Raw genomic sequence first — 15,360 nt, 5'->3', positions numbered from 1 at the left:
TAGGGGCGGGGCCTCATCCTGAGGCCGTGTCTCCCTCTTCCCCACCTGCCGCCCCCGTGTCCCGCCCCCAGACAAGACATTGCTTTCTTCGATGCTAAAAAGACAGGGCAGCTGATAAGCCGATTGACGACTGACGTGCAGGAGTTTAAATCATCCTTCAAACTCGTCATCTCCCAGGTCAGCGCCCAGGTCCCCCCACGCTCACTCACACGCGCACGCTCCCTAGTGCAGATGCAGCAGGCCAGTCCTGCCCGCCCCCGCCCCGCCCCGCCCCGCCCCGGGGCCCGCGCCCAGGCTCGCCGAAGCGGGAAGCCTGCTGTCTGCTGAGGGTGTGGGTGACGGAAGAGGGGCGCTCACAGCAGGCGGCGCCACGGCAGCGTCCGGGGGCGGCACAGGCTGTTTCTCTCCCGTTCTGAAATCCTGCCTCCCCGGAAAAACCTTCCCAAGAAGGAAGGCTCAGACAAGAGCCTTTCCTGGCCCAGCTTGCCCAGAGCAGAATCACCACCTTGCCCCCGGAATGCCTGGCACGCTGACAGGAGAGGGAGCGATGGCTTCCTGCTCTATCCCTGATGTCCTCTCCTCTTCCGCCGACGTTGTCACTGACCCCTAGCCGTCCCTGGGCGGCATCACCAGGCAGTTCTCTCTTTTTTTACTTTTTGGCCGTGCCTCATAGCTTGTGGGATCTTAGTTCCCTGACCAGGGATTGAACTTTGGCCCCGCAGTGAAAGCACCAAGTCCTGACCACTGGACGGCCAGGGAATTCCCCAGGCGATACTCTTTCTGTTCAGTTTCTAGAGCAGAAGGGAATGAAAGTGGGATTTGTCCCGGGGGAGGGTGCCTCGGTCCACAGGCATTCTCTTCACGCCTGCTCATCAGGAAGGGGTTACGCTCTGTGACCAGTGGACTGTCAGTTGGCCTCCTGGGGGTCAGACCTATGGCCTTGGCCTTGTGAGTGGAGAGCTAGCTGTAGCCAGCTGACTCCTGCTGAGTTCCGCACATCATGTTGCTGATGCCAGACAGCCCTCCTGTCCGCTCCCCAGGGGCTGCGAAGCTTCACGCAGGTGGCCGGCTGCCTGGTGTCCCTGTCCATGCTCTCCACGCGCCTCACCCTGCTGCTGATGGTGGCCACGCCTGCCCTGATGGGCGCTGGCACCCTGATGGGCTCAGCTCTCAGAAAATTGTCTCGCCAGTGTCAGGAGCAGGTACCAGCATTCCCGCCCGTCCTCCTCTCTGCCCTGTACTCCTCTGTCACCCCTCCCTGTCTCCATCCTGGCTCCCTGGCTCCTGGACTCCCCGCAGGTCGCCAGGGCAACGGCTGTGGCAGATGAGGCCCTGGGCAACGTCAGGACCGTGCGAGCCTTCGCCATGGAGCAGCGGGAAGAGGAGTGAGTGCCGGGCGGGGGTGGAGCCCAAAGCGGTGGGGTGGGGGGGCGGCCTCCCCAGATGCGCCTCCCCCTGCCCCGCGTCCCAGCCTGCCTGCTTCCTGAGGGCTGGGCTCGGCTTCTGTCACAGACGCTATGGAGCAGAGCTGGGGGCGTCCCGCTCTAAGGCAGAGGAGCTGGGCAGAGGCATTGCCTTGTTCCAGGGGCTCTCCAGTATCGCCTTCAACTGTGAGTGAGCGAGGCCCCGCCGGGGGACCTGGGCTGTGGCTTGGGCTGAGTTCGGAGGAGTGAAGGACGGGTCCCAGCAGGGCGGGCGATGGGCAGCTCTCCACCTGCTCGAGGTCCTTCGCATGTCTCTCGAGGGCCAGTCAGCCGGCCTCTGGAGGCTGCTGTAGCCGGCAGGCAGTGGGCAGGGAGGCCCAGTGTCACAGCCGAGCCGTGTACAGCGCGCTGATGGGCCGCCCCTGAGGGAGCCGTGGAGGTGCCCCCAACCCACTCGTTACCAGATGACGAGACAGAGGCAGAGACCACTCAAGTGACTTACCTAAATTCCAGTCAGTTGGGAGCACAGCATGCACTGGCACTGGGGACCAACAGGTGGGCCGGGCTCTGTCCTCTGCCCTCCGCTGCTTCCTCCTTGAACCCCTGTCCTTGCCCCACTCAGGCATGGTCTTGGGCACCCTGTTTATTGGGGGCTCCCTCGTGGCCGGACAGCAGCTGACGGGGGGAGACCTCATGTCCTTCCTGGTGGCCTCCCAGACAGTGCAGAGGTGAGTGTGGTACCGTTCCCTTTCCTAAGGGGCCCAGCTGGGCCAGGGGCCAGGGGTGCCAGTCTGCTGCGGGGACAGCTACCAGTTCCCCCGGCGAAGCTCAGGGCTGGGGATGGGGAGCCCCTGCCTTCGTCCAGAGCCCGCTCGGGGCTCCCAGCAGCCCCTGCAGCCTGACTCGCTGACTGTACACTCAGAAACGCAGTTGCCATCTTCACCTTCCAGACAATTCTTCAATGAGCCTTTTTTTTTGTCCTTTTTTCTTTTTTTTTGGCCACACCGCGTGACATGTGAGATCCTAGTCCCCCGACCAGGGATCGAACCCGTGCTCCCTGCAGTGGAAGCACGGAGTCTTAACCACTGGACTACCGGGGAAGTCCCAAGCCTTTTTCTTTTTCTTTTTTTCTTTTTTTTTGTGGCCGCGTTGGGTTTTCGTTGCTGAGTGGGAGCTACTCTTAGTTGCAGTGCACAGGCTTCTCATTGCGGTGGCTTCTCGTTGCGGAGCACAGGCTCTAGGCACACAGGCTTCAGTAGTTGTGGCACGTGGGCTCTAGAGCGCAGGCTTAGTAGTTGTGGCGCACAGGCTTAGTTGCTCCGTGGCATGTGGGATCTTCCTGGACCAGGGCTGGAACCCGTGTCCCCTGCATCGGCAGGCGGATTCTTAACCACTGTGCCACGAGGGAAATCCCCCAAGCCTTTTAAAAAAAATTTCTGTAAAATACACATAACAGAATTTACCATCTCAACTGTGTTTAAGTACACAGTTTTAGGTGGGGTTTTTTTCTTTTTGGCCATGCCACACGGCATGCAGGATCTTAGTTCCCTGACCAGGGATCGAACCTGCACCCCCTGCAGTGGAAGTGCAGAATCTTAACCACTGGACCACCAGGGAAGTCCCTAAGTACACAGTTTAGTAGCGTTATATACACTCACATCATTGTGCAGTCATCACCACTATCCATCTTCAGAATGTCTTCATTTTGCAAAACTTTAATGCTGCACCTCTAGAACCCCCCCTCCTCCCACTCCTGCGGCCCCAGGCAACCCCCATTCTGCTTTCTGTCTCTGTGAATCTGTCTGCTCTAGGTCCTCATCTAGGTGGGATCATACGATATCTGTCCCCGTGTGACAGGTGTATTTCACTGAGCATGACCTCTCCCAGGTTGAGCCATGTTGGAGCAGGTGTCAGAACTGCCTTCCTTTTTGAGGCTGAATAAGACTCCACGTGTGGATAGGCCATCTTTGACACGCCTTTTAAAAGCTTGACTCCCACCCTCTGCCTGACCTTCCCCTGCAGGTCCCACCCTGCTGTCTCACTGTGTCCACGGCTCTGCCAGCCCCGTCTGCCCGCAGGCACCAGAGCTCCCCGCTGGCTCTGCCACAAGAGTGCCCAGGGCGGGCCTCCTCCCCTCTCCTGTCCCTTCCAATCTAAGTTCCTAGCAGCTCCTTCTGCTGTTTCTCCTCACTGTTTCCCCGCCATATACCACGTGTACCAAAACACATAAAACATATGCACGTTAGATAAACAATTACGGTAAATACCGTAGAATAAATAATTAAAGAGTGGGGGGCTTCCCTGGTGGCGCAGTGGTTGAGAGTCCGCCTGCCCATGCGGGGGACATGGGTTCGTGCCCCAGTCTGGGAAGATCCCACATGCCGCGGAGCGGCTGGGCCCGTGGGCCATGGCCACTGAGCCTGTGCATCCGGAGCCTGTGCTCCGCAACGGGAGAGGCCACAGCAGTGAGAGGCCCGTGTACCGCAGAAAAAAAGAAGAGAAAAAGAAAGAAATACTCGTTAAATAAACAATTACAGTAAATACGGTAGAATAAGTAATTGAAGAGTGAGGACGTGTGTCGCCAGCCACGCCCAGGAGAGAGAACATCAGCTCAGACCCCCTCTGGGCCCCTTCCTCGTTATTCCCGATGCCGACGGTCCTTGTGTCGTGGCTCTGCCCCGTGTCTTACCACCTGTGTGAGTGTCAGCCGTTTCTTCCAGAATCCCTCACCATCGGCCTTATTATTATTGTCCTGGGCAGAATGGAGCTAAGCTGGAGGCAGGCAGGTAGAAAAGACTCCCTTTCTCAGCCCCAGACCCAGCATTCCACAAAGACCAGATGCCACTCATTTCTGCTCAGTGCTTCCTAATCTGGGCCCATGCAGACCCTCTCTTGTCCTGGGCAGCCTCACCCCTCCTTCCCACAGGCCCAGGAACTGATCCCTGGTGGCCTTGGGACTAAGAGTGTCTGGCTGTTCCGAGGTGGAACTTGGGCCACCCCCTGCTGCCCCTCCCCAGTGCTGACCTGGACGAGCACCACTAGCTCCCTTCACGGTCACCCCCCCCCGTGCTCCACGGGGCAGGGGCAGAAAGTCTCCCCCGGCGGACGGCAGCCACCCATCCCAGGCCTGGCCCCACTCCCTCAGACTCGCCTTGCCCTGGGCCCCCTCCCCTTTATGGCCTGCGTCCATACCCTTTCCTTTCCTCCCCGCTGCACTGCCTAGCCAGTTGGCAGAGCTGTGTCACAGACTTCAGAAAGCCTCTCTCGCAGGCTGCTAGGTGCTAGGTGGGGCGGCTTCCCCAGCCACAGGCCTCACGTGCAGACTAACTTGCTGTCCTGGCTCTTGTCGGAAGTTCTCCAGGCCGTTTCCTTGCAGGCTCCTCCCCCCTCCCCCACCCCCAGTGCTGGGAGAAGTGAGATCCTGGAGAGTCAGTCTTGTCTCTTCTCTTCGAGAAGAACCCGCATGCGCAATCGGAGACACACAGTCACGGGCTGGCCTGGCCCGTGACTAAGCCAGGGGCTGGTGACTCAGGAGTAGTGACTCACCTTCCTCCTAGCAGCCGGCAGTCCCGCACGACGATGAGGAGGTGACCCACTGTCTGGACAGATGGACACTTGCCCCTCTGCTCACACAGGGCGGAGCCCGTGATGACATGTTTTCAGGGAATTTTGAGTTACCGTTGTGGTCCAATGTCTTCTGTTTCCTTCTTTCTCCAGAAGGAGTAACATGCTTTTTTCCACCTTCCTTAGCCCTTGCTTCCCCCGGGAGTGGACAGCGCTAGATGTGACCCCCTTGGTGGGCCTCACAGCCCCTCCCTGCAGGCTGCGGGCAGCGTGGAGCCCGGCCCCACTGCGCCCTGCGCCTCCCTTCCCTGTTTCCTCCCTGGAGCGCGGCCCTCAGGTAGCTGATGACTGTCAGCTGCATCCGGGCCAGGAGGGAGTGTGGCTCTGAAAGGAGACGTTACTTGCCGGGAGACCTCCCCAGTGGTGCCGGCTCCCGGGGTTCCTAGGGCCCCAGGTTCCGGGAACTACCTCTGCGTTTGGCTTCCGGCCACCTGTTCCTCGCCTCACCCAACACGTCCCCCACGCAGCTGAGACCCAGACCTGCCCCTCTGGCGCCGGCCCGCCTTCTCGGGCCCTCCTCGTCCCCCTCTTTCAACCTTCCTCTTTTACTCGCAGGTCCATGGCCAACCTCTCTGTCCTGTTCGGTCAGGTGAGTGGCAGAGGTGGGTAGGTCCAAGGATGTGGACGCGGTACCTGGGCTGGAGTCCCATCAGCCACTGACGTCACTTGTGTGCCGTGGGAATTGGGTGTCGGGCGGAGGGGATAACGACAAGCCCCTCCCCTGCCGCCAAGTGGGAGTCCAGGAGGTGCTGCCCATTCCCTGGGACCCCATGCCTCCGTCACGCAGACTTTAACCCCCCCTCCCCAGGTGGTGCGGGGGCTCAGTGCAGGCACCCGGGTCTTCGAGTACATGACCCTGAGCCCGTGCATCCCGCTGTCCGGGGGCCACTGCATCCCCAGGGAGCACCTGCGCGGCTCCATCACCTTTGACAACGTCTCCTTCAGGTCAGCATCAGTGGTGGGCACAGGGGTATTTCTCTCTGGGTTGAGGGCAGGAGAGGGAGCCTGTCTGGGGACCTGTGGGTCAATGTCTCCCTCTAAGTAAGCCCCCTTGGGGGTGCAGGGAGACTTTGGGAGGGACCCGGGCAACAAGGGGCCGGGAACCTGGTCTGACCGAGGGTCTCTTGGTTCCTCCCAGTTACCCCTGCCGTCCTGGCTCCCAGGTGCTCAGAGACTTCACCCTCACGCTGCCCCCGGGCAAGATTGTGGCCCTGGTGGGCCAGTCCGGGGGAGGTAAGAGGAGCCCACCACCCTCCCACCTGTGACTTCTCTCTGTGGGAGCCCCTCAGTGTGGAAGGAGGGGCCCCTCCACTGCCACCGGGGGCGTCCCTCTCCCGGACACGCTCCAGAAACCCATGCCCCCTCCCGAACCCCCAGGAAAAACCACCGTGGCTTCCCTGCTTGAGCGCCTCTACGACCCCACGGCGGGCGTGGTGACGCTGGATGGGCAGGACCTGCGCACCCTCGACCCCTCCTGGCTCCGGGGTCAGGTCATCGGCTTCATCAGCCAGGTGCCTGCTCCTCTCAGTCCCTGCAGCCTGGGCCCCTCCCCCTTCCCAGCCCCATCACCTGCTGCCCTCCTGGGGGCCCTGGGGGCGAGCTGGCTCTCTTCACCAGTCCCCAGCGTTCACTGGGGTCCCAGCGACTGCAGCTCTGCCCTTAGAACTCTGTTCCTCGACGTAAAAGGTCCGAGCAGGTGGAAATGGGGTGGCCGTTTTAGGATCCCTGGGTTCTGTGGTGTCCTGAAGGTCTGGACACCCACACAGTGTTGCTGGGTGACTCACCCACCAAGCAAGGCCCCGCAGCCCCGCTCTGAAGCTCTCAGCCCCATTGCTTTCCCAGCGAGGGTCCACCTCCCCCCACCCCCCCATGTATGGATAGAGGGCGCCCTTTTGGCAGGAGAAAGCCAAATTGTAAAACCCTTCCCTGCCCATCTCCCCAGAAAGGGGGGACCCTGCCGGGCCAGCTGGCCTTGCTCTCCCAGCCGCCTTCCCGCTCCCTTTCCCGAGGGGCCCCGTGCCATGCAGGAGCTCGGCTTCTCCCCACTTTGATGGACCTCTCTGTGTTTGACCTGTAACTTTGAACTGCCCCTACCTGCCCTCCAAGTGGTCCTGTTCTGGCCGAAAGAGCTTCTCCTGATGTGCCCCTCAGAGGTTCAGGGCAAAATCAGAATGTTTCCGGTGGACCCTCTACCTCCCACCCCCAGGAGCCAGTCCTGTTCGGAACAACAATCATGGAGAACATCCGTTTCGGGAAGCTGGACGCCTCCGACGAAGAGGTTTACGCAGCTGCCCGGGAAGCCAATGCACATGAGTTCATCACCAGCTTCCCCGAGGGATACAACACCGTCGTGGGTGAGTTCAGAGACAGCATCCTGCTGGGGTCCGCAGGGCCCACGTGCGAGGCTGGGATCAGGGGGCAGGAACACAGTCACAGCATCGGGGAAGACCAGACAACAACCATGGCCGAGTGGGACAGAGGCGACTCCGTGGGGACAGGGGAGACGAGGCCCATGCAGTTCAGGCACAAGCAGGCTGCGGGGACAGGAGCGTGACGGAGGGCAGGGGCACAAGTGATCCGTGACATGGGGACTCTTCAGAGCTCGCCACGTCAGCTCCCAAGACCTGACCAGAAGCAAGGGGGTGTTACCTCCTTGTAATTGTTTATCCTTCTGTAGCTTTTTATCCTTCAACAAAAGGTGCTCCCCCTGGCTATCCATAGGGATGGATTTGGTTGAGCCAGTCTGTCTGCTGACTTACCCAGAAGAGGGCTTTGGTGGTTCTGGAACGTTGTAGCATCACACTGGAGTCTTCATAGTGCGGCTTGCACTTCGTGTGTTCATCTCAGAGGTGTTTTTTTTCAGCCTTTGGGCTCATGTTTATCATCCAGAGTCTCTTGGCTCTGTTGCAAAATGTTCCAGCACATCTCACGGCACAGGCATATCCAAGGTTCTCAACTCTTCTCAAAACCTAGTCCTGAGCCTGGCCGAGCTTAGCCTTCCGAGTGGCGCCCCCTCTGTGGGTAGCCGTCCTTCGTGTCCCGTGTTACTCACTGCTCAGATTCCTGCAGACCCCGCCCTGATGGGAGGAGCTGGGCCCACTCCTCTCTCGCACACACGCCTTGTACCCCTGTCTCCGTGCACTCGCGGGCTGCCCGGGGCTGCAGCCTGCCCCCCTGCTCTGTGACTGCGGAGTCACCTAAGGCTCTCTTTGGCAGCCAGGCTGCCACCTCTGCTGTTCTCTGTGGGCATCTTGGACCCCAATATGGTCTTCCCAGAATTCCCAGGTGGGTTTTGAATCCCACTGTTCTGCCACCCTCTACCCTACCGCAGGACTCACATCTGGATCCTGGATGTCCCCACAGCAGCAGAGAGCCATTAGGCCAGGAGAAGGCGGCTAGCACTTCAGGGCCAGGGCAGGGGGTGGGACCCAGGCCCGTCATGGCTCCGAGCCCCTGCCCTGGTGTGTGGGTGGAGCTCAGCAACACCTCTGGGCATCACTGAGCCCCGCTGCGTTCACGACCCGTCATCGTGTGAGCGCCTGTGCACGTTTGCACGGGGATGTGGGATCGTGTTGCCGCCAGACATCACCCCTGCCCTCAGAGAGGCAGGACGAATGCGCACAGGGCCAGGGCAGGGCCCTGAGGGGCCAGATGGGAAGTGCCAGACGGCCCCGGTGACCATCTGCAGGGCCGCCCCCGAGTGCAGAGCTGAGCGCCACTTCAGGCCCCCGCCCTATCCCCTTCCTCCCCAGGCGAGCGGGGCGCAGCCCTGTCTGGTGGCCAGAAGCAGCGCCTGGCCATTGCCCGAGCCCTCGTCAAGCAGCCCTTAGTGCTGATCTTGGATGAGGCGACCAGTGCACTGGACTCGGAGTCTGAGAGGCTGGTGCAGGAGGCCCTGGACCGCGCCAGCGCTGGCCGCACCGTGCTGGTCATCGCCCACCGGCTCAGCACCGTGCGTGGGGCCCACCAGATCGTCGTCATGGCCCACGGCCGGGTCTGCGAGGTCAGCTGGGGCCCGGGGAGCAGGTCAGGGAGCTGGCACGGCTTCAGCCACGGACACAGTGGAACGGGCGGCTCAGCTGAGCTGTGTGAGGGTCTGGCCTGGCCCTGGGGCCCTGGGCTCATAGTCTGAAAGCAGCACCCATGTGGTTTCAGGAGTTCCTGCCCTTTGATAAGCCCTGGCCTCTTGGGGCCCCAGCTTCTTCCTCTGTCCCCTGGGGCGGGGCAGTGAGGAGAGCTGCAGCGTGGCTCCCAGGATCAAAGGGGAAAGTTCTCAGAGAAGCGTTCGTTGCTGGAGTAGGGGCCCAGGGGCTGAGGCACAGAAGAGGCCGCACCAGGGACCCTGAACACGGCCCAGGCAGGAGCAGCCCAGAGGCTGGGTCTGCAGCAGGGCTCAGGGGCTGAATGGGGCCCGGCTCACAGCCCCCTGGCCACTCGCGCTGGGTGAGGGGCACTGGGCCCTGTAAGAAGGACAGGGGGACCCAGATGCTCTTGCATGATCTAGCTCAGCTGACAAATACAGACGAGCCAGTGGCAATCCGTAATCAGCTGTGCTTTGGTTTCGTACTCCCCTCAGGACTGACGCTGGCTTAGGTGAAGCCATGCCCAACGGCTCATAAGAAGCTGGCCCTCCAAGGGCTCTGAACTCTGAGCTGGGTTGGGGTGACCGTCTGCCCCTCCTTCCTCTCTCCAGGTGGGGACCCATGAGGAGCTCCTAAAGAAGGGCAAGCTCTATTCGGAGCTCATCCGGAGACAGGCCCTAGATGCCCCGCCTCCTGAGACGCCCAGGGGCCCTGGGAAGCAGCACCCCAAGTCCTGAGAGGTCTGGTCACCGCCGTGCATCCGGGCCCAGGGCCAGGGCTCAGCTCGGGGGGTATCCCGGGCACCGAGTCCCCAGGAGGGCCAGCATGCTGGGGTGGGGGCTACTGCCATCACTCCCCCGCTCGCAGCGAAACCCTGGCCAGGCGCAAGGCTGGGGGAGGTTGGGCGCACTCCTCCTCCCTTGGCTGCACGGCGGGCCCCTGGTCTGTCCCCTCCCTTTGCCAAGCCCTCCCTGACCCCTCTCCCAGCCCTGCCGAGCCTCCCCCTGTACCCGACAGGCTAAAGGTGTGCAGGCCGCAGCTGCAGGGAATTTTCACAAGTCAGCACCGGGGGTGGGAGTAGAGACTCACCCCAGGATTCATCCCACACCCGTACCAGGACCTCGGCCTCCTCCGCAGAATCCTGACAGGCCTCTCAGGGCCCTGCGAGAAGGCGCCCACCCACTGAGCCAGCCCTTCAAACCCTCAGCCCACATCTTGGGAACAACTTCCCTTCCTTTTCCTTGTGCCTTTACACAGTCCTCTCTCTAGATTTTGCCCTCCCCCCATCTAAACGGGACGGGGGCCTAACAGGCCTTCTGGCTCTTGGGGAGGGTGAGGAGGGGCAGGCAGCTGTGGTCTGATCCACAAGAGGTTCTGCCCCGACCCCGTGCGCCTCGAGCCCGTCACCCGGTGAGATTGTGGACCGCCACCCTCTATGTGAGGACACTTAACCTCTGAAAGGGACAGAAGAGGACATGCACCCCAAACTCCAGCCACGGGGGACATCCAGTGCTAACAGTCACCACAGCACTGAGGAGCGGCTGATGCTAAGCCCCTTGGGCTGACAGAATACAAAATCCATCCGGCAAGGAGTGGTCACTGCCAGACAGGCCTCCCTGGCGTGGTCAGGCAGGTTCCCTGGAGCAGGTGGGACCAGAGCCTCACTTTGAAAGAGGATAGGCCAGCTGCCCGGGTGGCACAAGGCCTGTGACCCCGAAGCTGTGAATGGGGTGGGGCTGGACTCTTGTCCGCTTCTGGGGACCTAAGAGCAGCCAGGGTTTGCCCCCAGCCCTGGTCAGCTCCTAGAACCGGGCACCCCTCCTGCCTTGGTTCTGCTCGTGTCACGTCCCACCAGGAAACCTTCCCCCTTCACAGCCACGTCTGGGCTGAGGACTCCATCATGAGTCCTGTGCCCTGGCTTGAGGAAGAGGGCCCGCCCATGCTGGACCTTCAAGGCCAGCCAGACCTTTTGGATTTATCCCGTGGCACAGAAGGACGATGCCATGTTTCAGGGTTTGGCAGCAGGGGCAGGACCAGCAGGGCAGCTGTGGCTGGAGGCCAGCCTGGAGGAGGCTGCAGCGGCTCAGGTGTGAGTGCAGGAGCCAGGGTGAGAGTGCCCACAGCCTCTTCTGGGTGTGGTTTAGGACCAGGTGCTACTTTAGGGAAGTATCCCAGGGCCAAAGCCGCCCTGGTTTCATGCGCTGCTTTCTTAATGATGAGAGGTCGCACCCCAGGGCAGCCTCGGCCCGGGAAGCAGAGCACGGGCTAGCTCCCGGTGGCTTTGCCACTAAACGCCTCCCTAGTGAGGGCAGCCAAGGGCAGGCCTCAACTCCCCGGCCGAGTCCACACTGGCCTGCCGGGCCCCTCCCGGCCGAGGCCAGCTCGTGCTCTACCAGCACCAGCCGCGGCCTCCAGCCACCCAGACGTCTTCTGACACCAGATTCTAGGTTTCTCCTTACCTCTGCAGGGTGGCCTCTCCAAATCCTGCCCCCGCCCCCCGGCATCCCCTCTTTAGGGAAGTGGTGAGATCCGTGGCGAGCCCTGAGCTGGAAGGCCCTGCGGTCAGCTGCACACTTGCTGTGTAGCCTTAACCTCAGCCTTGGCTCCTGCAGCTATTCCACGCAGGTCGTAAACCTTGCTGCACTTAATTTCGCGAGCTTCTTGTAAGAGTTTAATTAGAATAACCTGTGGTAAAGTACTTAGCCTCAGAAGCTGGTTACATCTGTGCAATAAACCATGTCATTCACTCCTTCAAGGTGTGTATTCATTAAGCACCTGCTGTGTGCCGCCCTGTCTGCCGGGGTGGGGGCGGTGAGGACATCCCTGCCCCCTTGAGACCTGCGGCGGCCTCATCAGGGGGACGGACAGGAGGCCAGGCGATCACAGTGTGACGTGATCATGTTCAGTTGGCGAACTACGTTCCACTCACTGCCGAGAGCCCGTGGACCCTCGCCTCTAATGCTTTGTGGAGGGGCACGGAGTAGAAATAAATGCAGTAAATAAGTAAGTGGAGATAAATCTGCTTTCTCTCAGGCCTGCAGTGCAACTCCCAGCTCCACGGGGGCAGGTGAGCGTTTAACCAAACGCAGGGCTTGACGCCAGCGAGGAGCAGCCCTGACAGTCCTCTGCGACAGCTGCAGCGCTCAGCAGCTGCCTCCCGTCCCTTGTACCTTGGATTAGCAAGACCCCCGAGTCTCGCTTGAGGCCTTGCAGACTGCAGCTCTGCCTTTTGGAGATGTCCTCTCTAGCCTCTGGGAGTCCGCCCCAGCCCGACCCAGCGTCTCCTCGGCATCTCAGTCAAATGCCCCGGCTCCGCCCCCTCAAGGTCAGTGTCGACATGCTGTGCTAGGCACTGTGGGCCAGGGCACTCCAGCCGGTTTGGGGGCAGCGTCTCTCCTCCTTTAGAAAAGCCCCCGTGCAAAACAGGCACACTCCATGTTACTGATGGGAGCGCGCAGCGGTATGATAACGCCTACGGTGGGGAATTTTGTGCTATCGAGTTACCCACGCAGTCGCCTCTTCTTGGCCCAGCAGTTCTATTTCTAGGAGTTTATGTCTGTGCGATGTTACTGAGAGCACCACTGTTTGTAATGGAAGACCGGAAACCCCCAGTGTCCATCAACAGGGGTGTGGTTATATAAATGATGCTACATCCACATAAATGAAATGCTATGCAGCCATTTAAAAAATGAGGACGTTTTCCAGGTACTGGATACCACATGGTCTCCAGAATATGTTGTCAAGTGAAAAAAGATGTGAAATCATAGGGCATCCATATTACCTGGGAGTGGGTCACACGGGCACCCGTGTTACACTTGAAGGGCGACAGGTGAACCCACCATCATTGTGGCAGAGGCCAGCCCCCCAGACACAAGGGCCTGAGTGTGGGGAGGTGGGAGAGAGGGTCACTGGGGACAGACCACCTCTGCACGTGGGGCCGGAGGAGACCCTGGCACCCAGAGTAGGCCGGGACGCTGGGGGCTCAGAAAGAAGAGTCTGCTGATGCCAACTTCCCACCACTTTCCAGCCTGGTCAGGAGCCAACTCCACTCCGCGAAAGAGCGGATGATGCCGCGTGAGGTTAGGGGGAAGGGAGGCGGCGGCAGAGGACGGGGACGGGGCCAAGGGTCAGCGACTGGCCCTCAGGCCCGACATACAGGGGCTGCAGCAGGGGACCTAGAGGGCCCCGAGAGCACCCCCGGCCCCAATTTCTCTCTCGGCTCCCCTCAAGCCTACCCGGGATTGCTGTGGTTTCCTGCTGGCGCCTCTGGTCTCCACAGCCAGGCCTCCCCCCCAACGCTGCACTAATGGCTCTGCCTGGGGCCCCAGGGACCTCCCCGCCCCCCAGGCTGCTCTGCCAGCCCCCTTGCCCCCTCGCCGCTGAAACCCAATCCTCTGCTGCAGCTCCGGCTCAGCAGAACAGCCTCCAGCAGAGCCGCCCTGCTTGCCTCGCCGGCTGCACCCTACCCGGTCTCCGCCTCGGAGCCCCCAGCCCAGCACCGCGCCCAGCAGAGCCACAGCCAGGTCCTGGAGGAGGCAGAGCTGGACCGGCCAGGCCAGTACCTCCCCACCCTCTCCTCTCCTGGCCCAACACCGCGTGACCCCTGCCTGACCCTCTGAACCCCCCTCTCAGCCCCTCCAGTCCTCAGACCGACCCTCTCTCCTCCTCCTAAGCCTCTGTAGCCTGGTTCCCCCCGCGCCCCGGGCTCCGGCCATGAAGCGCCCCTCAGGGCCGGAGGAGGCCCAGCCGCCGGCCTCAGACATCCGCATGTTTGCCAGCAGCTGCTCGATGCACGGCCTGGGCCACGTCTTCGGCCCGGGGGGCCCGATGGCGCGCCGGGGGCTGTGGAGCACAGCCGTGCTCCTGGCACTGGCCACCCTCCTCTACCAGGTGGCTGGGAGGGTGCGCTACTACGGGGAGTTCCACCACGAGACGGCCCTGGAGGAGCGTGAGAGCCGCCGGCTCACCTTCCCGGCCGTCACCCTGTGCAACATCAACCCGCTGCGCCGCTCTCGCCTCACGCCCAACGACCTGCACTGGGCCGGGCCCGCGCTGCTGGGCCTGGAGCCCGCCGAGCATGCTGCCTACCTGCGTGCCCTGGGCCGGCCCCCCGCGCCGCCCGGCTTCATGCCCAGCCCCACCTTCGACGTGGCCCGGCTCTACGCCCGGGCCGGGCACGCCCTCGAGGACATGCTGCTGGCCTGCCGCTACCGAGGCTGGGCGTGCGGGCCCGAGAACTTCACCACGGTGAGCCGGCCGCCCGATCCGTCCAGCCAGGGGCCTGGGAGCGCCAGGCGGTCCCTGCCGGGCCTTGCCGGCCCACACTCCCCCAGAGCCAGGGAACCTTAACAGCCGTGCTGGGGGATCCTTTCCTTTCCCACCCCACCAGTGCCTTTCTGTTCAGCCAGGAAGCTGTCCTCCTCGGGCCCCTCCCTGCTGCTCAGCTGGACTGCAGCGTGCAAGGTCACGCCTCCCAGCCAGGGGCACTCACCCAGGCTGGCTCTGGGCCCAAGGTCTGGTCTGTGGAGAGCCTGCTCCTGGTGGGTGGGGGGGATCTGGTGTTCTAGGGCAGGAGACCCTCCTCTCTGCCAGGGGGAGGGGGCTGGTTTCCCCGCTGCCTCTTCCACATGCTGCCAGACCTGAAGGGGGGCAGCTGGGCCCCTCTTCCTCACGCCAGTCTCCAAAGAAACACTTGCCCTGCAGGCTGGGCTGGGGGTGGAGGTGGGAGCGAGGAACTGGAGGGTCCAAGCCTGTCCTTTCCTGTGGGAAAGGGGCAGGGTTAGCTGGTCACAGTGCAGCGAGGGTCCAGCTACGTGTGCCGGTTGAGGGAGGGTCTCGGGGCGTTAAGATGTGGGCTTCAGTGTTCAAAGAAGAGATCCAGATAGAGGGTGGGGAGGGAGGGGTCCCACGGTCCTCGCACTGGCCCAGGGGAAAGGGCTGCCTGAGCTCCTGGCTCCCTGGCGAGGTCTGCCATCTGTCTGCCCTGTCCCAGGTCTTCACACGCATGGGGCAGTGCTACACCTTTAACTCTGGCGCCGAAGGGGCAGAGCTGCTCACCACTCCCAAGGGCGGCATGGGCAACGGGCTGGAGGTGCTGCTGGACGTGCAGCAGGACGAGTACCTGCCTGTGTGGAGGGACACGGGTGCGGGGGCGCACGGGCGAGGCCGGGGAGTGGCAGGTGGGGTGCAGAAGGCCCTGGGGAGAAGTGGAGGTGCGGCAGGTGGGGGGG

At 62.1% G+C, this 15,360-nt stretch overlaps 2 protein-coding genes and 1 non-coding gene across 5 annotated transcripts in view; 2 read left to right on the top strand and 1 right to left on the bottom strand.

Annotated features, from left to right (window-relative positions):
* ABCB8 (ATP binding cassette subfamily B member 8) overlaps window positions 1-9,870 on the top strand; it is a 14,727-nt gene extending 4,857 nt beyond the window's left edge. The window contains exons 5-16 of the mRNA XM_007469836.1: window positions 72-177; window positions 1,041-1,202; window positions 1,300-1,385; window positions 1,513-1,610; window positions 2,047-2,152; window positions 5,604-5,637; window positions 5,857-5,993; window positions 6,187-6,281; window positions 6,426-6,559; window positions 7,255-7,402; window positions 8,801-9,051; window positions 9,742-9,870. Coding sequence (XP_007469898.1) covers window positions 72-177; window positions 1,041-1,202; window positions 1,300-1,385; window positions 1,513-1,610; window positions 2,047-2,152; window positions 5,604-5,637; window positions 5,857-5,993; window positions 6,187-6,281; window positions 6,426-6,559; window positions 7,255-7,402; window positions 8,801-9,051; window positions 9,742-9,867 — 1,483 coding nt within the window. The 3' untranslated portion in view covers window positions 9,868-9,870. The remainder of the gene's footprint in view (window positions 1-71; window positions 178-1,040; window positions 1,203-1,299; window positions 1,386-1,512; window positions 1,611-2,046; window positions 2,153-5,603; window positions 5,638-5,856; window positions 5,994-6,186; window positions 6,282-6,425; window positions 6,560-7,254; window positions 7,403-8,800; window positions 9,052-9,741) is intronic.
* Window positions 2,969-3,041, bottom strand: TRNAG-UCC (transfer RNA glycine (anticodon UCC)). The gene has a single exon. It is a non-coding gene; the product is annotated as a tRNA-Gly (tRNA).
* Window positions 9,871-13,838: 3,968 nt separating the features above from the next.
* ASIC3 (acid sensing ion channel subunit 3) overlaps window positions 13,839-15,360 on the top strand; it is a 6,369-nt gene continuing 4,847 nt past the window's right edge. For 2 of the 3 annotated variants that reach the window (XM_007469834.1, XM_007469833.1), the window contains exons 1-2: window positions 13,844-14,377; window positions 15,123-15,273. In XM_007469834.1, coding sequence (XP_007469896.1) covers window positions 13,844-14,377; window positions 15,123-15,273 — 685 coding nt within the window. Of the gene's footprint in view, window positions 14,378-15,122; window positions 15,274-15,360 lie in introns of all 3 variants that reach the window. The other variant, XM_007469835.1, reaches the window with a different exon arrangement.

This window comes from Lipotes vexillifer, unplaced genomic scaffold (genome assembly GCF_000442215.2).
Source record: "Lipotes vexillifer unplaced genomic scaffold, Lipotes_vexillifer_v1.1 scaffold472, whole genome shotgun sequence".
Classification (NCBI taxonomy): Eukaryota; Metazoa; Chordata; class Mammalia; order Artiodactyla; family Lipotidae; genus Lipotes; species Lipotes vexillifer.
Note: the sequence above shows the minus strand (reverse complement) of the source record. Positions and strands in the feature narration are given on the sequence as shown.